This window comes from Desmodus rotundus, chromosome 6 (genome assembly GCF_022682495.2).
Source record: "Desmodus rotundus isolate HL8 chromosome 6, HLdesRot8A.1, whole genome shotgun sequence".
Lineage (NCBI taxonomy): Eukaryota > Metazoa > Chordata > Mammalia > Chiroptera > Phyllostomidae > Desmodus > Desmodus rotundus.
In genome coordinates this window covers 111,878,564-111,903,737 of record NC_071392.1, presented here as the reverse complement: position 1 = coordinate 111,903,737, position 25,174 = coordinate 111,878,564, and the positions used below count along the sequence as shown (strand labels likewise).

At 37.8% G+C, this 25,174-nt stretch overlaps 1 protein-coding gene and 1 pseudogene across 7 annotated transcripts in view; one reads left to right on the top strand and one right to left on the bottom strand.

The window, feature by feature from the left end:
* RBM39 (RNA binding motif protein 39) overlaps positions 1-11,777 on the bottom strand; it is a 30,734-nt gene extending 18,957 nt beyond the window's left edge. For 2 of the 7 annotated variants that reach the window (XM_053927143.2, XM_045194484.3), the window contains exons 1-6: positions 11,452-11,776; positions 10,764-10,827; positions 8,960-9,009; positions 4,213-4,407; positions 1,759-1,824; positions 1,609-1,662 (exon numbers count right to left, since the gene is read on the bottom strand). In XM_053927143.2, coding sequence (XP_053783118.1) covers positions 1,609-1,662; positions 1,759-1,824; positions 4,213-4,407; positions 8,960-9,009; positions 10,764-10,814 — 416 coding nt within the window. In that variant the 5' untranslated portion in view covers positions 10,815-10,827; positions 11,452-11,776. Of the gene's footprint in view, positions 1-1,608; positions 1,663-1,758; positions 1,825-4,212; positions 4,408-5,481; positions 5,558-8,959; positions 9,010-10,464; positions 10,538-10,763; positions 10,828-11,451 lie in introns of those variants that run through there. The other 5 variants (XM_053927145.2, XM_053927146.1, XM_071221763.1 and 2 more) reach the window with 4 other exon arrangements.
* Positions 11,778-13,864: 2,087 nt separating this feature from the next.
* LOC112304148 (hypoxanthine-guanine phosphoribosyltransferase pseudogene) lies at positions 13,865-14,523 on the top strand (annotated as a pseudogene).
* Positions 14,524-25,174: the final 10,651 nt, after the last annotated feature.

Sequence of the window (25,174 nt, the reverse complement as noted above, 5' to 3'; positions counted from 1 at the left end):
CCACGACAAACCATAAAATCATAAAGTGAAATTAAGTTCGATAATCACAAAAGGTACCCTCGAAAGTAAAAGCCCAAATGATAAAAACAATTTGATTCTAAGAAATTTATTTTATCTAACAAAGTCAAAAATATATTGTTGTTCATTAGTCTGGAACCATTTTACTGAGACTCTGCAAATCAGTATCCAAAGAAATGTTTCTCGATGGATATAGAATACAGACACAGTAACCATTAAGAAAATCAAAAATAAAAAGCAGGAAATCATCTAGACAAACAACAATAGTGGGACCCAATTTATTCATTATTACAAATAGCCTTATAGTTCTATATTTATAGAAGGAACTAAAGTGCCCAAATAAGGAAGAAAAGTACTAGAGCACAATAGTGGAAATCTAATTTTATAAATTTCAAGGAAAATAAGTGTCTATTAACATTACCATTATAAAACACCTCTATACAGGTAAGATTCTAAGTGAATACTTTATGACGCAAGCATAAACATGTTCTTATCCACGTTTTGAATATTCTCAGGAATACTTCTGAAATACTCCATACAAAATTCTGGTAAATGCCCCCCCCCCCCCCCCGCCCCCCGCAAAATCAGCAACTGTTTTTTAAAACACATTACTATAAAACTCAGGTACAAAGCTAAACTAGATCTGGACAGAGAGAACTGAAAGTGGATTTTCTGACAGAAAACCTCATTATCTGTTACAGAGAGTTTTAAAATTGTTAAGGTATTTACCTAATCCTGGGATCATTAGAGTATACCAAATAACAGGATGAAATCAAAGTTAAAACATGCCATTAAGGGAAGCCAGAACATCAGTAAAGAACAATGCTACTGTTTAACAAAATGTTGGTTGACCAACATGGTAAATTGGATAGATAAGCCTTGTTTATTAAAAAGGAAAATAATTCATAGAAACATTAAAAAAATGGAAGACTACTACTTAAAAGCTAGTCAATTTGGTTAAGACTTGGGAAATAAAATACTACTTCTCAGGAGAGAACTGATAAAAATTACGATTATTTTAAGTACTTTCACTGAGGCCACTTCAGTAATTCAAACGTATTAACTCCACAGATCAGTGAGTGAAGTCATTTGAAGGTTTCTATAACTACCATTAAAAAAAATTTAGTCAATATAGCCCTGGCTGGTATAGCTCAGGGGATTAAGTGCCAGCCTGGGAACCAAAGGGTTGCCAGTTTGATTCCCAGTCAGGGTACATGCCTAGGTTGGGGGCCAGGTCCCTGGTGGGGTGGTGGGTGGGGGTAGAGCACGTGAGAGGCAACCACACACTGATGTTTCTCTCCCTCTCTTCCCCTCTAAAAATAAAATTTAAAAACCTTTAACATTTTTAAAATTTAGTCAAAAGGGAAGTAACATTACATGTAGCATCTGCACATTGAAACAGTAATTATTGCTTAACTTAGTTATATGAAGTTAAAATGAAAGTTAGAAATGCATTAACAGTAACAGTATTACAAAAGAAAGTAAATATATGGCTGAATTTACTTAATGTCATTAAATTTAGAAGTAGCATAAATTGCTGAAGCTTTATCAAAGTGAAAACCTTTAAAGAAAGAAAGTGACAACAGCTACCTCACAGGGCTCTTGTCTTTTCTGAATGGACTTTTGCTTCGGGAGCGTCGCCTGCTGCAAAGTTAAAAAGTATCAGAAGTTACCCAAACAAGCACACCACATTAGTTCCTTGAAAAACAATTTAAACAATTCAGAAGTATGTTTAAAAACCTTAATTTGATGCTATGAGGCAACCCAATCTTTCCTCGGATGGCACTGTTAAATTTTGGTCCGGAGCTAAAAAGGAAACACAAAATTACACTAGTTACAGGTTTAGGGTCTTGCTAAGATCACGTTCATGTGCTCTCCAGCAAGTTTAACATTGTTTAGGCTGCTTCTTTTCCACCTCAATTATGAAGAGGAAATAAACTTTTTCTTTTAACTCTATCCCAGGCAAACTGCTCTTACAGTTATCCATCCTGGACCACTGAGAGGTGCCAAAACCAAAGGTTACAGCCTCAAAAATTTTAAAATTCTGAAGATGCTCACTGATTTTTAGTCTATTGTTTTTTAAAAATTACACATGAATACATTCCTGAGGTTTAAAAAAAAACACACAGAAGTGAACATAAATCATCCTGAACTCCTCTCACAGCAGGAAAAATTAGTTACCAGTTTGGTGTGCATCTTCGCACATCTTCTCTCAGGAACATACATGTATTTAAACCTAAGTACACATACAATGTTCATGTTTTCTTGAGGAACTTCTTTTAAAAAATAAGGAGACTAATTCTTTACATAATCACAAAAACTCCAAATTTCCATTTAATAGCAAGTCTCGGGGACTGCATAAAAAGCACATTTAACACGTCATACTTCACTTCTTTGTGGCAAAATATTCCATTGTAAAGATGAAGGAAGTTCACTGATTCTTCAGAATTCTTTTTTGAGGACATGACATTAATATTTTCAAAAAAAGATCAAAAAGGCAAGTATTCTAAGAAAAAATATCAATAAAAAATTGTAATGGCAACTATTTTAAAATACAGTTTTATCCTCTATTCTAAATAACTCTAAAAAGGCTCAGCAGTATTTGAGCCTTTTATTTTGAATGACAAAACTAAATTAAAGAGACAGTTAGATGTCCCTTAGTGCTCATCCTGTTATTCTTTCCCAGAAGGGTAGTAAAATGAAGTAACTAGTGGTCTGTGACCCACCATTTGGATTCATTTTCAAGAACTCCACATGTACTTAATATTCAAGCAGTTCCAAATAAATTATATTAAATGGGTTCTTTGTAATTCAAACTGATAATTAAGAATATGCATTTACTGGATAAATTAAAGTCCTAAAAGAATGTATTAAAATGTTCTACCCCCATTAATTATTACAAGTCCCAGTTTTTGCCTCCATAGTTAAAAATTACCTGAAACCAAATGTGAAAACTAAATCCATTTTTAAGTCAGACCAGAATCACAGGCTGACTTCAAGTATTCATCACTAAACAGAGAAAATAGTATTCAGAATTTATTAAAGTAATACTCTTCCCTATTTAATTCATTCTGATTTTTTAAAAAAATGCAGTAAACTTCGATAAATTGGACAAAAAGCAAAGTATTTTCTAATAGAGCATTTAGAATCAAAAGAACATTATGGTCCCGTTAAGCTCTTAAAAAGTTAACAAAATAAGCACCTAGGAGGAACTCAGAAAACAAATACTTCAATTCTTTCCATTTTAAAGATTTAAGAAACAGAACTCAAAGTTTAATGGCTTCAAATACTAAAACATTTCATGAATAGCATTATGGTGAGGGCTTCATTTACATTCTCTTCTCAATGCTTATTAAGTTTTTCTGATATTGTTAACTTTCTTAAAAGTTGAGAAAACTAAAACTCAGAGGTAACTTGCCCAAGTGTCAGAGCCAAGACTCTGATTTAGTTATCCGTGAATTACACTTTCAACTATTCAAATTTTAAAGTTAAAGTGTGCTCATTTTAATATATCCCATAATGTACAACAGTGTGTTTACTAAGAGAAAAGCACTAAGGACTGCCATATTCAATCCTGACTTAAAAGCTGCAGGTAGGCTCCAGGTATTAATACAATTGAGTTTTAAAAATGACTATACAATGAAACTTTATTTGTAACTTAACCACATCCAATTTTCCATAGTGATTTAACCTTCAAAGCACATTTAGTGCTTTAATTTAAAAACTTTAAATACAACGTGTAACAAGCCCCCCCAAACCATTATCATCCAGGAGCACAGACCAAATTCACAAAGGGTCTGTCATTTCAGCTGAAAACAGCCACACAGACAAGATTATTAACTAATTACATATTTGACTTTTAAATACGCTTATGTTCAGCAAAGGTTCACAAACCTCAACGCTTTCAAGTATTTGGCACTACATTTATCAAATCTTAGCACTCAGTGCTGTAGTCTAGTTTGGACTGGCATACAGTTACAGTATTTTTATATGGAGTAAAAAATAATCCGTATGCCTAGAATAAAACAAAAGTTACTATTTGTCCAGTTTTTCACTTTACTAGTCTTTTCAATGCCAATATCCTTATTTAATACTTCTTAAAGTAATCATATTGAAAAGTAAAATTTCACAGTTCAAATCACTCATATTAATTGCTATCTGAACACCCAACAAATGTCAATTATAATTACATACTAAGGACTTCTGTAGCGGCCTCTGAACCTGCGATCTCGACTTCTTGAGCGGCTCCGTCTCCTATCTTTGCTTCTACTTCGCTTCCTTTCACGACTTTTGCTCTTTTTCCTTTCTCTATCTCTGCTTCGCTTCCGTTCCTTACTTTTGCTTCTTTTTCGTTCATGACTACGACTTCTGCTCTTGCTTTTTTTCCTCCTAAGGAAAAAAAAAAACCCACTATTATCTTGCTGGTTTAACAATCTGTCAGAATTTTATTTTTTTGTAAATTTACTTTGCCATTTTTATGATCATACAATGATACATAATATTATTTGTGAAAAAAGTAACTCCTAGGTAAGGTAAGCAATACCCAACCTTTGCCTTCTACTACTGAACATTGGCAGTCAGTTGACAAAGAATCATTTCAGAGAGGAGGGACTATTATGATTGCCTGAGTCAGCTACAGATCTAAAAATGAAAGGACTTTAAATGAAGTTTGACCATCTTATAACTGGCCAACAAGTACTACTATAATCCACAGGGTACAGTAATAAATCAGTATTATAACAGAATGTTAACATAGAAGTATTAATGCTAAACCATATGTAAGAACTGTCAATACACTCATTTCCCAAAAGTCAATTTTGATCCAATTTATACATTAATATTTTATCCTTTCATCAGGCCATATAAACATCAAAATTTTGGTCTTCATGATCAAAAAATTACAAGTAACAAAAGATAGTAAAATGAATTGACGCTCATAGACGTTACTGTAACCATTTCAGATATTTTCTTTTTAAAGTTATGAGTATATGGGAAAATGGAGTATGCCACTGTTATATCAGTTTATACAGCATGTGGGGTGCAATCAAAAAGAACAATCAACATCTATATAAATCTTTGCAAAATTTCAAACTCTGAAAGGTAAAAAAGTCAGTCAGTCGTATCTTTCTGTTCATTTCTGTATTCTTCACAATATACCACCCACTGATTTCATAGTTAAATCTTACAATCTATACCTCTGTGCTATCACCCAAATTTTAGAGGTGCCTTCAGATATTTCAATATAAATTGAAAGACATTTCAAAATAAACTTATTCCACTAAAATGTGAACTTATAGTAGCTGAAAGATTAAACATTTTGACAACTCTATCATCATTTGGAAATTTCATTTAACTGTTTAGTTCTTACTGAAGTAAAGTTAGCACAAGAGCAACTGGAGTCTGCCTCAGTGAACCTATAAGCAGGCCATCTTAGAGTGCATTGAAAATAGAAAATGAAGACACCCACCTTCTGGAATCTTGAAACCCACACTCCAATCACAAGGAGATGTAGAGCTTTCCAAGGAGGCAGAAACTTTGTCTAAAATTTCAAGATAATCCACCTGACTGTCAGAAATGTATATGCTAGGTAGCACATGACAGAAAATTAGGCTACACTCATTATTTATATCTCATAAAAGCATGCCCAAAGGGCAACAGATAACATTCCAACTTTGTTACCTGAAAAACCTGACACTCTCTTAAGGAATTCTGTGCAATAGCTATAATCAAGTCCTAAACATAATCGATTAGGGAACCAAGTAAAAAGTAACTCCATCTCCCACAAATAAAGACAAGTTTTGCTCTGCTTATAGATGGCCCATAGCAGAGAGGCAGCCAACCTCCCTATTTACCTCTTTTTAGGCCCAAGACTTATTTTAACAAAGGAAAGGACTTGAAAACTGAAGAGCTAATTTCATCTTAAGGTCTTCCTAGGATTTTTTTTTTTTTTAAATAAATGAGTCATCACCCACATCTGAAGGCAACCCCAGACAGGTAAAAAGACAGAAACATACTAAGACATTGAGAATGTACAATCCGCTGCATAAAAGCCCAGACAAAAATTTAAGGGTGCAAGAAATCAGTCTACAGCTTCAAAGAACATTTATTAAGGTAACTAAAAAGAGGTTATATAAATCCACACTAATAGTCAAATCCTGTTACAACTTAAAAGGGACTTTCCAAAGTCTTTAGTGGCAGTGGAATTTTGTACTGAACATCATTGAAGTAAATGGTCCACTGGGCTGGGCCTTTGTACTTTTTGGTTATATGGCCTCTGCTGTAAAGGTGTTTTGCTATAACTGGATTTGACCTCTTCCATGTAAGAAGATCTAAATTTTAAATGCAAAGTACTCTGGAAAATAAGAAAAAAATAGAAAAGTCATTTATTCCAAAATTTATAGATAATCCACACCACAGTAGCCAATATATTTCAACTGTGTCATTTTATTGTTACTCTTTTTTGAGTAATTCCTAAAAGAATTTAACTGAATGCTGATTTAGACTTTGCTAAACTGGTTACACTAACAAGTAATATTCCCATGAAGGCAAGCTCCGATACTTTAAAAAGCTTACTTTGATGTCTTGCCAAACTCAGGAGTATATAGTTCTTTAACTGATAATTAATTTGTATTATATTCAGCTTAGTTCTTTTTGCTATTGGAATGCAACTGAGTGCACATATTGAGAATCAAAAAATTTTTTTAGAAGAAAACATTTACTGGCCCCTCTCAATTCTCATGTGTATTTTCTTACTACCTTAAAACTACATCCAACACTCAATGGCTTTTAAGACAATGAAGTTTTAAGATGAAAATTGCAATGTGGCACCTTTCTTTGGTTGACTCATGCCAAAATCTAAAGCACTGAATGTTTTGCTTTATATTCTATCTATCCCTAAATATAACATTTTTCTCCTAAATAACTTTGAAATTAATTTGAAAGATTAATTCCCTTCAGAAAAATGGGAAAAAAGTTCCTGATTGAACAGGGGGCCATTTATTTAATCGGCTATACATAATTGAGGGTGCGATGTCTGAAGAGAAATAATTTGTACATTTAAAAAGATCCTAGATGGTAGTTGGAGTGTTTTGGAAAGTTCTTCCCTTAGTCAAAGATCCCTATGATCAATTAAATAAAACTGTCCATTGTATTTAGTCTCGTAAGACTCTTTACATTAGATAAAGGCCACTAGCATCTATCATTGTGTCCTTGCAAAAGCTTGGTAGCTTTAATGAGCTTAGATGCAGGATGTATTGTAAAACTGGAAATAATGTTAGCAAGAATGACATCTAAAAATGGCACAAGGGCCCTGGCTAGTGTGGCTCAGTGGATTGAGTGCAGGCCTGTGAACCGAAGTGTCACTGGTTGGATTCCCAGTCAGGCACATGCCTGGATTGTGGGCTGGCCACCCCCACCAGTAGGGGGCGCACTAGAGGCAACCACACATTGATGTTTCTCTCCCTCCCTTCACCTCTAAAAATAAAATCTTAAAAAAATTAAAAATAAAAAAATAAAAACGGCCAAGGGTCTGTACCCCACAGTGCAGGTTCTCACACTTACTGTGAGAGCTTTACCTCACCCACTAGTCCTGACAACTACATTAGATTATTTCATGATATATGAATACCCCTCCCTAATTCTTTGGATTACAGAACTGAATTAGAACCATTAATTATTAGGAAACAGTTGCTTTGGTAAAGGTCTAAAACCAGACACATTAAACCATACAATGACTGGTTGATTGTCTCACATGTAACAATTCAAGACTAAACCCAACCTAATACCTATAACCTGTTGTGATTTGTGAGGAACGATAACAGACTCCCACCAGAAAAAAAAAGGTAGGATGTTTTATATCATTTTTAATCCATTACTACTACACTATTTTAGGGAAATTATAATTAAAAATGTAGCAAAGCCTGAATAATTCCATTTAACTATCTGTCATGTTTTTATGAAATTGTATCAACCTACCTAACAAAGTTGTTGTGAGAATGTTGAGGTAGTGTATTATTATAAAGCACTCAGCTCTTAAGAGAAAAAGAGCCACCCAAACACAAAGAAACAAACAAAACTCAAATAAATGGCTATTTACCATCATCTTTGTGTATTAAACGGTCATGAACATGATAAAAACGTTTTAATGACATCACAAATATAGGCTAATAAAACATTTAATGTGTATATCACCATTTGTTATTAAGAATCACTAATTTATAGTTGAAAGGAACCCAACCTTATAAAATAGATCTAATTTATACTATTACTTAGAATTTTGTATACTGTGTTCTATTCTAAAGCACTGAGTTATACTGTTTTTGGATTACTCATTTACCTCTATTACCTTGTGTCACTCAATTTTTCAAAACTCCATTCTCACTATTAAGTCTACTAGAGTTTTAACAGCTTCTAACAAAAGATAGTAAGAGGAACGTAAAAAGTACTTAAGTATGCTATATACCATTATGACAAAAAGAGCCTTTAAGCAGCAAGAAGCTTGGCTAATTCATAGCTGTGACTCCTTCAGTAATTTAGAATACTTTCCTTGGCCTGATTATTTTGTTACCTTTTCTTTTTCCTAACCCATCTTCAGTGAATGTCACTTTAATTGATATCACTAAACATTAAACCAAAGTTAATAAACTAAAAGCAGAAGACATGCTGTAATATAACATTCATACAAATTATCCTGGATGGACTTGGAGGGGAAGGTGTCCAAATGGTCCCTGAACCATATTCTGAAATCTAGGGAAGGAGTCCAGTGTTTTATATCCTTAAGTAGTTTCTAGGCCCCCCCCCCCCCCAACCAGTTTTCCGAAAGAGGCAAAGAAAAGCTTCCAAAGAGAACCTTAGTTTGATGCTTTAGCCACAGGAACACAACTTTACTAAGATCCCAAGGACATGAAGTTCCCCCCACCCCAGCTCCCTTCTTAAAACTTACTTTTTGCTACGTTCTTCATGGCCATTAGCACTGCTCAACTTGTTCTCATCCTAAGCAAGGTTGATAGAAGAACATCATGAGGACGAAGTGGTAACATTTCAAGTTGTCAAAGGGTAAAGGGAACAGGAATAAGAAAATACAAAACAATTTTAAAACTAATTACTTATTCATAGTTTAACATGGAAGGCTACAAAAAAATTTAGATGGGTATGTGTTTAACCACTTTGTTGCTTACAATTAAGTCATCAAGGTACAAAAATGAAAAGGCATATTAACATGTTAAAATTTTACTTTCTTATATAAATATTAAGTTATCCAGATTTATACAGTGTTGAAGTGGTTAAATAGAATTTCTTTAAAACATGAATAAAGTCCTGTTTTGAGTTTTATTCCATGTGCTATGGTCCCTTTGGTCAGTACCATGGCTCTATTTCTGCCTAAGCCCCAAGTGGCCATGCTAGCAGCCAGCCACTATGGATTTCCTGTGACCGATGCCATTCCTGAGATCTTCGCCCATTTCCGTTGGAGGGTTGGGACTGTAAGAGCTTGATGCCACCTCTGTCACACATCTCGCCCTGAAGCAAACAGGGATTCACACTGCTTTAGTAATGTTGACTCTCAAGAACCCAAGAAAGTCAATTAATAATCCACCAGTCCAGCCTAAACATTTCCTACTTCCATACCTGTTTACATGGAATTACATCCATGTTTAACTAAGACACAAGAATCTTAACATTAAAACAGAAAGCTCTTCAAGAGTCTTAAGCATTATTAAACTAGGTACACTATTTAAAGCTATAAAGAATTCATCCAAATTGGTACCACATGGTCGTGCTATACACTCCAAAACAAATGTATTATTTTAAAAAGGTTTAGCGCAATGTTTATTTTAAAGCTTGATCACACCAGTTACAGGAGTATAACCGCTAACTTACAAAGCTTACAGTTTGACACCAGTGATAATGCATGCATACTGCTATTTTCACCACCAACTGGTGAAGAATGAAAAGACACTTTAGTTTCACTGTGATACTGAAATGGGTCAAAGACTATTATTATTAGCCAAATTCCTTTGTAGTTTTTTAGTGTGAAATATGGCAGGGACTGATTAAAAATAAAACAATATGGAGAACAGTAAAACAGTCAGCAAGTGACTCTAAATTGTGATACTGCCTGTTTTGCTTTAAAATTTTTTTCTTCTGTTCAGGGATCCAAGAATTTTAGTGTTTTTTTAACTAAGCAGATCATCACCTGCCTGATTTAATATTTTACTATCACCAGTCTTTTACATATATAGAAAAGTATTTTAAATCTCACCCATTTCTTCTTGTAAGACATTAAAGATTTGCTTGCCGCAGACTGGTTTTACTTTATTCTTGGACCCCTGCTATTTTCCCAAACCACTACATTCACCTTTTTGCTATACCAAACTGGAGCTGGTAATTCTTAGTTGAGTCATTTTACCTAGGGGACCACGGTACAGCGATAAGTCACTCAATTACTACCTTATGATTGACAGTTCACACTGGAATCAAAGGTGAATTCATGGGAGTAGAGGTGAGATATCGTTAGGCAAGTCTACAAAGAGAGATAGATGGGCATTTATTCATCACGCTGAAGTGAAACTACTGCACAATATTATTACATCAATAGCATATATTTACTTTTGCAAGTTATACGTAATGCATCTCTGATAAGATAAATCAAGAGGGCTCCGGGGAGGTTAGTTTACATTTCAGCAGTAGTTTCGTGAATAATGCTAAATCAAGAAATATATAAACCTCACCAACGTTTTTTTTCTCACCTTCTTGTAAGGAGCCTCAAGCATTGCTTCAATATCAATATCGTCTGCCATTTTCTCTAAACGCCTATGAAAACAATATGGTAATTCTGTAAGTAAATATCTTTCAATTATGCTCGATTTCTTACTCAAATACTCCAACACTTCAGAAAAACATTTTCAAAAGCCCAGGCATGACTGATGTAGCAGAACGCAATTTACCAGGCTTGGTAACTAAACCTGAAACGCCTCTCAAACAGAGGACATGAAAATAGATTAAATGTGCGACTTTTAAAAGCCCACAATGAACTCCAAAAACTGAACCCGGGAGCCCCGAGCGAGCGCGCCTTTCCGCGCAAAACCCGCCCTGCCATTTTAGAAGCAGGGGAAACTCCGTCGGCGGGGACGGGTTGCGTGCCGTGGCAGCAGCGTTCGGCTGGCGCCATGTTGGGAGGTCGCGGCCTGCCCAGGCCTCGAAGGAACATGTCGCCATCTGCCCGAGGCCTCCCTGGGGTTCGTGACACGCCAAGAACCCTAAAACCCACTCGACCGGAAAAGAAGGGCGCGGTCGCCAAAATGGGGCCGATTTCTAGAAAACCTGCCCTCCCCCATCGTCGCTAAAAAAAAACGCCTAAGGAGTGTTTCTCAACCCAGAAAAGAACCAACCTCAAAAAACCTCTTCAAATACTTAGGGTTCACAACAACTACTTACCTGTGCGGGCTTCCGGGCCCCTGTGGTGCTCGTGTTCAGAAAGAAGGGAGCTGCTGCAGCTGCCGCCGCTGTTTCTACAGTTAAGCCTCTAGGCCCGGGCCGCGGTACCACCCAGCCCGAATTTCAGGCTCCGAGGGCGGAGAGGCCCGAGCGAATCTAAAAGAAACAATGGGATTAGAGAAGACCGCTCGGGAGTGCAAGACGGCGGCTTCGGCAGCTCAGGATTCAAGCCTCCGACAACGTCCGCAGCCTCCCTGAAATGGCGGCCGCTGCTTCCCCGTACTCACATTCACTAACACACATATACACACACACAAACACACGGGGCCTCACAGAGCCCTCAGCACGGGCTCTCGCGAGAAACTGCCTGTAGTTCCAGACTGGAGAGGACGAAATATCGCGAGATCTAAGGACGGCCCCAGCAACCATGACCCAATCTCGCGCAATGATTGCGCCACAGATATTCCCATCCCCCTTTCAGGGAGGCACTTTGACTCCTCCCTCTGGATTGGCGGCCACATCTCGCGAGACCGCGCAAATTGCTAGAGCGAAGGCAGTTGGTACAGTTCACGTCAATCCTTTAGAAGACTCAACGCTGAGTGGAACTCGGTTGTCGCCACCTCCTCGTGGCGCCTCCCTACAGCTATCTGAAGGTTTCATCCTCAGAGCTAACCGCCCCCACCTTCCCCAGAGCCTCCCACCCTGGTGTCTGTCAAGGTCGCCATAAGGCAATCTAGTCCATATGGTGATAGTATAAAACAAAAAACGGTCATATATAGATTATCTGCCACAGGTGAAGACGAAGTAAAAAGCACCTAAGAGAGAATGCAAGTAGAGACAGTACAGGGATAGAGGGTTAAGGGCTGTAGAATAAAAATTATATGTCCCGGCCTTTTGGAGCCGGTGGGCTGCCTCTGCCATCCAGCTTCAGAACCCCCTCGGAAGTAGTGGAGAAAGACAAAGAGGAGAAAAAAAAAACCCTGCTTCCTTGGGCAGTGGATCAGCTTTGCACCCCCAGAATTACAGTCTGGCCTTGTGCCTGGGTTCCTGTTGTTTCTCCAAAGATGTCCCCCCATTCTCCTGAGTTTTGGCTCCTTGTCCCTGAAGTCTCTCAGATGCCTGGTAGTTAAGAGTAAATTCACCACTTGTTCTCTGGTCAATACTGCGGGGGGGAAAAGGGACCAGAGAGGTCACGAGTACAAAGCTTTTTCCTCCGACAGAAAAATGTTTGAAATAAGATGACATACAAGCAAAAATTTTATGAGAAGTCTATTTACTTAATGAATGAGTGAAAAGATTTGAAACGACATACCTAGGTTCCTGTAACTGCTCCAAACTTGTGCAACGTTGGACAAGTAAATTAGCCTCGTAGAGCCCTATCCTCCATTTCCTCCTTTGAAGAAGAAGGTAATATAATTACTTCTTGACACTGCCCTAGGCAGATAATGTTCACTATTGAATTCTCAGCGTTCAGCCAGTGTGCCCAACCAGGTGAATACTTGACAAAGGAATGAATGAATGAATGCCTAGTAGTATAGTGAGAATTAAATGAGATAATGCCTATAGCATGCCTGGAAAATATTTAATTCTCAAAAAAGTTAACTTCAGTTATTACTAAACAAATTATTTAGAGGAAATGTAGGTGTAAGTGGCTTTTTGTTTTGAATTAACTTTTCAAACAGTGTTTTTCTTAGAGGGTTAATAGATTTTGCATAGTTAGTAATGTTCTCTTACTCCTTTTCCTGAAAATTCAGATCCTCTCTTGATTTTTTAAAAAGATTTTATTTATTTATTTTCAGAGAGACGGTAAGGAAGGGAGAAAGAGACAGAAACATCCATGTGTGAGAGATATATCGATAGGTGCCTCTTGCACACCCCCAACTGGAGACCTGGCCCACAACCCAGGCATGTGCCCTGACTGGGAATCGAACCAGTGACCTTTGTGTTCGCAGGCCAGCGCTTGATCCACTGAGCCACAACAGCCAGGACCTGTACTGATTTTTTAAGTGTTGAAAATCATCAGAGAAAACTGAATTGAAGCATAATATGTCAGAAAAGGCAAGCTAACCTTCGCCTTCTCTTTTTCCCCTTTAATTCCAGTATTGTGACTCGCTCTTTTGGTTTTTTAATCCTCACTAAGGACTCCATGTGAGAAACATCAATCTATTGCCTCTTGTTCATGCCCTGCCCCTAGGTTATGTGCCCTGGCTGGGAATCTACCACTCAACCCTTCAGTTTATGGGGCAATGCTCCAAGCAACTAAGCTGCACTGGCCAGGCGTATGACCTGTAATTGTGCAAATATCACAGCATAAAGATGGACCTTTCTTAATATTTTGTTTGGGGACATGACAGCACACACCTTGATCTTAACCTCTAGACTGCCTTCAGCCAGCGTGCCTGCTGGCTCCATTATGGTGACTCATAGCACCAGTGTTGTGATTGGTGATGATGAACCAGATTATGACCTAGATTTTTTTTCTATATACCCAAGCATTACACTAAGGTTTTGGAAAAGGTGTTTATTCCTCAAGGACTAATTATGGACAGGACTGAACGGTTTGCTCGAGATGTGATAAAGGAGATGGGAGGCCGTCACATTGTACCCCTCTGAGTGTTCAAGGGGAGCTATAAATTCTTTGCTGATCTGCTGGATTACATCAAAGCCTGGAACAGAAATAGTGATAGATCCATTCCTATAACTGTAGATTTTATCAGACTGAAGAGCTTCTGTAATGACCAATCGACAGGGGACATAAAAGTAATTGGTGGAGATGATCTCTCAACTTTAACTGGAAAGAATGTCTTGATTATTGAAGATATAATGGACACTGGCAAGACAATGCAAACTTTGCTTTCCTCCATCAAGCGGTGTAATTCGGACAGGGTGAAGGTTGCAAGCTTGCTGGTAAAAAGGACCCCTCGATGTGTTGGATATAGACCAGACTTTGTTGGATTTGAAATTCCAGACAAGTTGCTTGTAGGATATGCCCTTGACTATAATGAGTACTTCAGGGATTTGCATCATGTTTGTGTTTTTAGTGAAAGTGGAAAAGCAAAATACAAAGCCTAAGATGAGAGTTCAAGTTGAGTTTAGAAACATCTGGTGGAATCCTATTGAAATCACCAGTAAAGTTATCAAATGTTCTAGGTCTGTGGCTAGCTGCTTAGTAGAGCTTATTGCATGTATCTTCTAAGAATTTTATCTGTTTTGTATTTTAGAAATGTCACTTGCTGCATTCTTGAACTCTTTATTTGTACTATGAGCCTAAAGACTATCAGTTCCCTTTGGGTGGATTGTTATTTGACATGTGAATGAAAAATCTTTTAAGCTACACCACTGTTGAGTGAGAACATTGAAATTGTATCTGTAAGAAACATTTAAAGAGAAGATATATTAGTTTTTAATCGGTATTTTAATTTTTATGTATTCAGGAAAGTACAGAAGCAATTGAATATTGTTCGTTATACCACTGTGTGTTGAGAACAGTAAAAAGCAGTCAGGTTTTGTATCAATGACAACATCTAAGAGATACTGTTACAGCAGATAAACCATATATCCTGGAATTATTTTAGTAGAGTTTCAGTATTATTAACTGTATTTTCCTGCTTGTTCAGTTTATTTTCAGTGACTCTTTGTCAACAGTTCCTTTAAAATACAAATCAATAAATTAAAAAAGAACTTAAAAAAAAAGAACTTGATCTTAACCTCTAGATTTCTTTTTTGACAAGAGGAAGGTTTTGTGTTCAGGGACCATCAGAGTGAACAGGACAATTTTGCACATAATCAAGAAACACCAGCTGGAAAACTCAGCGTTTAAAACAAAAATATGTTTTTATATTTCAAAAGGTTAAAAGATAATATGCTTTTCATTCACTTTGCAAAACCACTCTTGGTCTGACTAGCTCATTGACTTTCTGCGTGAATTAATTCCCCTTTCATCATTTTGTTCTCAAGTTATTTGCAGCAAAAGGTCATTGAGTTAATTCATCACCACCATTAAGAATATTATTCTAAAGGGGGTTGAGGCAGGGTGGAAGTGGGTAGAGAGAGAAAAAGTGGGGACAATTGCAATAGCATAAACAATAAAAAATAAAGAAAAAGAGAAGAACATTGTTCTATCTCATAATTTACAGAAAGGAGGCCACAGCAAAAACAAGAGCCTGAAAAAGAGAAAGTAATAGATACTATACTTAGAGAATTTGGCTGAAAATTATATATATTGCCAGTGTAAGTTTTTTATGTTTAAGTATGGCTTTTAAAAAAAGAAAATGCTATTTTATTTTATCCTCACCTGAGGACATGCTTATTGATTTTAGTTAGAGGGGAACAGAGCAGGAGAGAGAGGGAGAGAAACGCTGATGTTAGAGAGAAACACTGATAGGTTGCCTCTCATACCCACTCTGACAGAGCCCTGAACCTGCAACCCAGGCATTTGCTCTGACCAGGAATCAAACCTATGACCTTCTGGTTTACCGGCCAATGCCCCAACCAACGAAGCCACCATCGACCAGGGCAAGAAAATGCTATTTTTGATATTTGCATTTTAATTTAATGTTCTAGTTTAAAAGAATGTATTTCAATTGTTTTCCTAAAGACATTAAGGCTGACTTACATTTTTGGTATTATTTATGAATCTAACTAAAAATTTTTTTAATATATTTATTGACTATGCTATTACAGTTGTCCCATTCCCCCCCACTCCACTCCATCCTGCCCACCCCCTCCCTCCCACATTCCCCCCCTATAGTTCATGTCCATGGGTCATACTTAAAAGTTCTTTGGCTTCTACATTTCCTACACTATTCTTACCCTCCCCCTGTCTATTTTCCACCTATCATCTATGCTACTTATTCTCTGTACCTTCCCCCCCCTCTCCCCCTCCCACTCCCCTATTGACAACCCTTCATGTGATCTCCATCTCTATGGTTCTGTTCCTGTTCTAGTTGTTTGCCTAGTTTGCTCTCGTTTTTGTTTTATGTGTGGTCGTTAATAACTGTGAGTTTGCTGTCATTTTTACTGTTCCTATTTTTGATCTTCTTTTTCTTAGGTAACTCCATTTCATAGAATAAGGGCTTGGTGATGATGAGCTTCTTTAACTTGACCTTATCTGAGAAGCACTTTATCTTCCCTTCCATTCTAAATGAAAGCTTTGCTGGATACAGTAATCTTGGATGTAGGTCCTTGCGTTTAATCTTGGGTAATGTAATTATGATGTGCCTTGGTGTGTTCCTCCTTGGGTCCAGCTTCTTTGGGACTCTCGGAGCTTCCTGGACTTCCCGGAAGTCTATTTCCTTTGCCAGATTAGGGAAGTTCTCCTTCATTATTTGTTCAAATAAGTTTTCAATTTCTTGTTCTTCCTCTTCTCCTTCTGGCACCCCTATAATTCAGATGTTGGAACGTTTCAAGATGTCCTGGAGGTTCCTAAGCCTCTCCTCATTTTTCCGAGTTCTTGTTTCTTCATTCTTTTCTGGTTGGATGTTTCTTTCTTCCTTCTGGTCCACACTGTTGATTTGAGTCCCAGTTTCCTTTGCATCACTATTGGTTCCCTGTACATTTTCCTTTGTTTCTCTTAGCATAGGCTTCATTTTTTCATCTGGTTTTCGAACAGATTCAACCAATTCTGTGAGCATATTGATAACCAGTGCTTTGAACTGTGCATCCGATAGGTTGACTATCTCTTCGTCGCTTAGTTGTATTTTTTCTGGAGCTTTTAAGTGTTTTGTCATTTGGGCCATTTTTTTTTTGTTTGTCTTGGTGCATCTGTTACTTTAAGGGGCGGAGCCTTAGGTGTTCGCCGGGGCGGGGTAATGCTGGTCGCTGCGCTGTGACGCTGTATGTGGGGGCGGGGCCGAGAGGGAGCAATGGCGCCAGACTCACTCTCCTCTGGATTTCAATCTTTCGCTCAATCAAACTGGGCCCCTCTGGTGCTGGTTCCCGAGTGGGTGGGCTTGTGCTCGCTCCAGGCCCCTGTGGGTCTCTCCAATGACCTCTCCCGTGAGGCTGGGAGTCTCTCCTGCTGCCGCCCCAACCCCCACAGGCGTTTTCAGTCAGAGGTTTGAGGCTTTATTTCCCCGAGCTGGAGCCCTGGGTTGCGCAGTCTGCTTTGCTCCCCGCTGTTCGTCTGGTTTATCTATGCGCGAATGTGGGGCCGTGGGGTGCTACCCACTGCTCTGCCTGCCCCGTTCTCTGCCACTCTGAGTCCGGCCCTCTCGATTTATCTGTGCGCGAATGTGGGGCCGCAGGGTCTGCTAGTGCTGGGACTGCCTGCCCAGATCGTCCCACACTCCGCCAGTCTTGGTCCCGCCACAGCCACGCGCGCAAGTCCTCTCTACCCCAGTGCCTGTCTCCGCCCCTCCTACCAGTCTGGATGAATGTTTATTTTTTATTTCCTTGGCGTCGGACCCCCTTGCCATTCGATTTTCTGTCAGGTCTGGTTGTGCGAGGAGGCGCAGTGTGTCTACCTACGCCGCCATCTTGGTCCTCTAACTAAAATTTTTAATTGCCTTCAACTTTTCCATTAATACTGAGTTAAATTCAAGTTGAACAGACTAAATTCATTAAAAAAAAATCAGTCCCACTCATCTTAGAGAAATTTCCTCAAATTTAGTGTAATTTTATCAATTTAATGTGTTGTATTATTTTTGAGCACTTTAAAACTTTCCCAAGTATGTAAACAATTCTAAATCCAAAAAATTAAAATCACAAATATAGTGACTTAAAATTTCTTAAAATATTCTAATGTAGTGTCTTATACCTTTCCAAATAACATAACAAATCTCAAGCCCTGACTGGTGTGGTTCAGTTGATTGGGCATCATTTCACAAAGCGAAAAGATGCTGGTTCGATTCCAGGTCAGGGCACATGCTTGGGTTGCTGTCCCAGTCCCTGGTCAGGGCATGTGCAAGGAGGCAAATGATTGATGTTTCTCACTCTCATCAATGTCTCTCTCCCTCTCTTTTTCCCTCCCTTCCCCAATCTTTAAAAATAAATAAATAAAATATTTTAAAAAATATTTAAAACAACAAATCTCATGTATTTACTTAATCACACATTTTTAATTGAGGTATAATTGACATACAACATTATACTAGCTTCAAGTGTACAACATAATGATTTGATCTTTGTATATATTGTGACATGATTACCACAATAAGTCTAGGTAACATTCATCACCGTACATACAGTATTTTTCTTGTGATGAGAACTTTTGATTTATTCTCTTAGCAACTTTCAAATACGCAATACAGTATTTTTTAAGAGATTTTATTTATTTATTTATTTATTTATTTATTTATTTATTTATTGTTATTGTTATTCAGTTACAATTGTCTGCATCTTCTCCCCATTCCTCCACCCCACCCCAGCCAATCCCACCTCCCTCCCCCACCTCTACCCTCCCCCTTGATTTTGCCCTTGTGTCCTTTATAGTAGCTCCTGTAGACCCCTCTCCCCACTATCCCCTCCCCACTCCCCTCTGGCTATTGTTACATTGTTCTTAATTTCATGTCTTTGGTTATATTTTGTTTGCTTTTTTCTTTTGTTGATTATGTTCCAGTTAAAGGTGAGATCATATGCTATTTGTCCCTCACCACCTGGCTTATTTCACTTAGCATAATGCTCTCCAGTTCCATCCATGCTGTTGCAAAGGGTATAAGCTCCTTCTTTCTCGCAATACAGTATTTTTAACTATAGTTACCATGCTGTATTTTACATTCTCATGACTTATTTATTTTATAACTTGAAGTTTGTACTTTTGACTCCCTTTACCTATTTTGCCCAATCCAACCCCCTGCCTCTATCAACCACCCATCTCTTCTTGGTATCTATGAGCTTATTTTGGCTTGTTTTAAATATAGTTTTTTAAAAATTGTGTTTATTGATTTGAGAGAGTGAGAAGAAAAAAACATTGATTTGTCATTCTACTTATTTGTGCATTCATGTGTTGATTCTTGTATGTGCCCTGACCTGAGAGTGAACCCACAACCTTTGGATATCAGGCCAACACTCTAACTAACTGACCTACTCAGCCAGGTGAGCAAGATGCAAGTTTGTTGTTTGTTTTAAGAGAAAGGGGAAGGGAGGGAGAGAAACATTTATGTGTGGTTGCCTCTTCCATGCCTCTAATTGGGGATCCAGCCCCTAACCAAGGCAGGTGCCCTGACTGGGAATCAAACCAGTGACCCTTTGCTTCACAGGCCAGCACTCAATCCACTGAGCTATACCAGCCGGGGAACAAGATGCAATTTCTTAAGGGCCTATGTGAATTAAATAGGGAAGCAACAGTTGATTTCTTTTTTTTTTTACCAGAGTTTAATCTTTTTTTTAAAGATTTTGTTTATTTGCTTTTAGAGGGGTAGGTAGGGAGAAAGAGAGGGAAAGAAACATCAATGTGTGGTTGCCTCTCCTGCACCCCGCACTGGGGACCTGGCTCAAAAACCAGGCATGTGCCCTGACTGGGAATCAATCCAGAGACCCTTTGCTTCACAGGCCGGCACTCAATCCATTGAGCCACACCAGCCAGGGCCAGAGTTTAATCTTTGGTTGAAAAAAAGTAGAACATTTTGAACTTCTCATAGTTAAGATAATTAAGAAAATTAAGGGGTGTTCATGTATAAAGTGATAATATATAGCCATCTGTCCATCCCATGGACAAAAATATTGCCCTAAAACACTTTTAGAATGAAAATAAAGTGAAAAAATTCAATAATTATAATGAAATATACTTTAGAACAGCCTTTTAGATTTTTATCAGTTAAATGTGCAATTCACTGATTCATTCAATAAGTGTTTATTTAGTACCTTTAGAATTATTAGCTCTCTGCAGGACAAGTTGTCAGTAAAAAATAAGTACAAAGCACAGTCCCTTCCCTCAAGAGTTTTCAGTTTAGCCTGGTGTGGCTCAGTGGATTGAGTGCCTGCCTGAGAACTGGGAGGTCACAGGTTCCATTCCTGGTTGGGGCACAAACCTGGATTACGGGCCAGTCCCCAGTTGGGGGTATGTGAGGGGCAACTGATGGATGTTTCCCTTGCACATCGATGTTTTTTCTGCCTTCCTTCCCTTCTCTCTAAAATAAATAAATTAATTAATTAAAAGTCTTTAAAAGAATTTCCAGTGTAGTTAGAGAATATCTGAAGGAACAAAAACCATGTTCAAGGTAGTGTTTTCTATTGTGTTAAGATTTTGCATGAACTCCTTACCTTGAAATCATAGTGTTAATAATAGCATATAGCACTTCACAGTTTACAAATCATTTTCCATACATTATCCCTTTTATTCCTCTAAATCTATATTCATTTACTTGAACTGAATGAAATAAATTGATGCAATCAAACTATGAAAGGAGTGATCATAGAATATTCTTTTGGAAGTAGCTGACTGATGTAGGTCACCAGAGTACCTGAGTATTTACCCAACATTTTATTTTTAAAATTATCAAACGGAGAGTGGAAAGAAAAAGACATATGCCTACCACCTATTATACATTTAACAATTTTGCAATATTTGCCTTATCACACATCGATCCATCTGCCCATCCATGAAGTTCAATTTTTAATACTTTTCAAAGTAAAATGTCGACACCAATATACTTTATCTCTAAACACTTCACCGAATATTCTTTTTTAAAAAAGATCTTATTTATTTATCTTTAAGAGAGAGGGGAAGGGAGGAAGAAAGAGATGGAGAGAAACATCAATGTGTGATTGTCTCTCATGCACCCCTTACTGGGGACATGGCCCACAACCCAGGCATATGTCCCTAATGGGAATTGAGCCAGAGACACTGGTTCGAAGGCTGGCACTCAATCCACTGAACCACACCAGCCAGGGCCTCATTGCATATTCTGAACTAGAGTTTAAATGGTTTTTTTTTTTTTAATTTTTCTTTATTGATTTGAGCGAGAGAGAAAAGGACAGAAGAGAGAAAGAGAAAGAGAGAGAGAACATCAATTTTGTTGTTCCATTTATCCATGCACTCACTGGTTGTCTCCTGTATTTGCCTTGATGGGAAATTGAACCTACAACCTTGGTGTATTGGCACAATGAATCTAAGCAACTGAGTTACCTGGGCAGGCCTGAACTAGAGTTTAAATTCCTTTTTTTATGAGTTAAATTTTATGTAGAGTGAAATGCACAAATTTGAGTTGTACCAATAGATGAGTTTTTACAAATAAATATCAATTGAATAGTATTAATTTTATTTAAAATGAAGGAATGACAGAAGCAGGCATAGAGATATAGAGAAAGCAACATATTTTATCACAAAACATCCTAATTTGACAATAAAACAATACAAACTAGGAGGCAGGGTATTGTTTAAAAACATCTGCTAACAGAAGCAAAAAGAAATGCAATCAAACATAACATTGCACAAGATTTGGGATTTAAGCAAATTTAGCTATAGAGGGGGAGATCCTACTGATAAGACATCACAAGATGGAAATATATGTTGAAAATGATGGATGGAGAACAAAAGAAGCATCAACCCACAGTGATTTTGAATGAAAAGCTTGTGATTCCATGATATGAGTGAATAGCCCTACAAAATGAATATCCCAGAAAGACAGTATTTCTGAAAGAATGTAGTTAATAGGTTCAGTCTTCCTTGGAGCTGGAAAAAAAAAAAGGCCCTTAATGATCATTTTCTGGAGAGGACCCAAAGATATATGACTTGTCCAAACATCTGTAAATAACCAAGTCCTACATCAATATACAAATGAAGCGTCAGAGTTGGAATATGTGCAGCATGAACATGACTTGTATGCAGTGGTTGTAAAAGAAATGAGATATTGGCGAGAATGGGGAGAAAGTGGTAGCCTCAGACATTGCCATTGACTGTAAAATGGTGCAACTGCTTTGGCAAACAGTTTGGTGGGTCCTCGAAAAGTTAAATATGGAATTACCACATGACCCAGCAATTCCATTTCTAGGTACAGACAAAAGAATTGAAAATATGTTTCAAATAAATACGTGTACATGAATATTCATAGCAGCACTATTCAAAATGCCAAAAAATGAACACAACCTATTAAATGTCCATAAATTTCAGAATGAGCAAAGTAAATGTGGTATAGCCATAATAAAAAAATAAAGAACTGAGGAATCTTCTTTTTTTTAGATTTTATTTATTTTTTAAAATTTTACTTAATTTTTAGAGAGAGGGGAAAAGAGGAAGAAAGAGAGGGAGGGAAACATCAACGTGCAAGAGAAACATTGATTTGTTGCCTCTTGCACACCCCCAACTGGGGACCTGGCCTACAACTTAAGCATGTGCCCTGACTGGGAATCCAACCAACAACCTTTTGGTTTGCAGTCTGGTGCTCAGCCCACTGAGCCACACCAGCCAGGGCTCCAGTTAATTCTTACTGTCTTTCTGAAGGCCTATAGGTTTTTGTTTTCATAATCATGTGAAATCAAAATGCCCACATTATGGCCCACGCATATGCCCACATTACAATGAAACAACTTCACTCCCCTTTGATACTTTATTTTTCTCAATAGCACTTGTCATCTTTTGAAATACCATATATTTTATTTATTTGTTCATTTCATTCTCCATCTTCCACCATTATTATGTCTCCAAGACCTGGAATATCTAAGATTACCAGTGGCGTACTGATAAAATTGCTCTTAAAAAAAAGTCTGATGTGCAGTGTTTGCCAATATCTAGAGTGTAAATATTCCCACACTCCCACTATGTCCTATTTAAAGCCATCCACTGATTGTTTAATAATCGGCTCTTGCCAGTACAACCTGGTTCCAGTACCCCACTGTATATATGTAGCACTAAGTGAGTTATTTAACCTCTTAAGTCTCAGTTTTTCCATCTGTGAAATATCTATGTGGGATAACAATAGTCCTATTATAAACTGATACAATTTATGAAATTGTGGCAAAAGTTAAATGAGTTAACACAAGTAAAGCACATAAACAGGTGACATCTCACCAACATTGCTTCGTCATTTCCAATGATTTTTTGCTACGTTTTCTGACGTTTGTACTGATTGAATCGTGTCTATCAAGTTCTGTGGCATTCTTTGAACTATCAACAAAATGCCTAGTTTGTTGGCTATAATTTACTGAGAACAAACAGGTATAAAATTTTGGCAAACATTTCTCAAGATATGGACTGAGTGTCCTGGCTGGGTAGCTCAGTTGATAGAGCAGCATCCAGATACACCAAGGTTGCGGGTTCGATGAATGAGTGAGTAAATAAGAGGAAAAACAAATTGATGTCTCTCTCTCAAAAACAAAATCAATAAACAGCCCTGGCTGGTGAAGCTCAGTTGGTTGGAGTGTCATTGTGTAACTAAAAGTTTGCAGGGTCGATACCCAGGGTGGGGGGGGACATATCTAGGTTTTAGGATTGATCCCCAGTCTGAGTGGGTCCAGAAGGTAACTGATGGGTGCTTCTTTCTTGCATTGATGTTTCTCTCTGTTCCTTTCTCTCTCTCAGGAAGCAATGAAAAAATGTCCTTTATGAGGATAAAAAACAAAAAAAGATGTGGACTGATTGTTGTATTTCTCCCTGTGTTTGTTATCTACTCATTAATTTTTCACAACTTGCCTATTGGAGATTTTGCTATAATGGAATGCAATAGAGTTTCCTAATGATGGTTTGGAGAGTCGAGGAAGCCTTATCTTTCTTCTTACACCACCTTCTTAATCTGTTTCAGAAGTTTCAAACTGCCTGTTTTTGCCTAGAAAATGTCTGTCCTTAAAGATATTTCTGTTTTACTTCCTCTAGGGAGTAGGCCTTAATCATACCCACCTTTATGAGTTTCAAGCAATCCTTCATTATTGCTCTTGTTCTATTGTACTTCAACTTCATTTCTTAGATGTTTGCCTCCGCTACCACCAGGTTGTGAGCTACTCTGAGAACATCTACTGCTTCTCCTTTATCTCTGTTCCCCAGTTCCTAGCATGCTGCTTGGAATGTGCTGGTTGTTTAACAACTATTTGTTGAATTGGTTGGGGTTGCTTTGGAGATAGATCAGTCCAGAGGCAGACCAAAGAAAGATGAAAGAACTTCTCAGAAACAGAGCACATTGCCCAGTGACAATTGAATATAAACAAGCAGGGCATGTTCTCACACAGACAGGAATTTGGTATGGTTTGAAAGAGGACTGTGTGGGTGAGTAGGAGAGTTAGAGGAGATTCCATTGGAAAGATAGGGCTAATTTGTGAAAAGTTTTCTACCCTCTGCTAAGAATAGTAGCAGTTGTGTGCTGTAAGTGGGCTCATATCAGAGCATGAACTGATTATTAAACATCCAGGAGCTTTAGGAGCCTGTTGATCTCACATTGGTAATTTGAAATCAGCCACAGAGTGAGTATTAACATCACAGATACCTGCATATGCTACTAATAAACCTTTCCTTTTTTCTCAGAGAGCCACTTGTTCATAGGTCATTGAAAAGTTTTGGACATCACATTAAAAGGGTTGTTAGCCCTGGTTGGTGTGGTTCAGTGGATTGAGCACCTGCCTGTGAAACAAAAAGTCACTGGTTGGATTCCAGTCAGGGCACGTGCCTGAGTTGTGGGCTAGGTCCCCACCTGGGGGCCTGTGATAGGCAACCAATCCATGTATCTGTCACACATTGGTGTTTCTCTCCCTCTCTCCATTCCCCTCTCTCTAAAAATAGATAAGTAAAATCATTAAAAAAGATTAAATTTCATAAGGTTGTTACAAAGATTAAAATAAGAAAATAAACATAATGGAA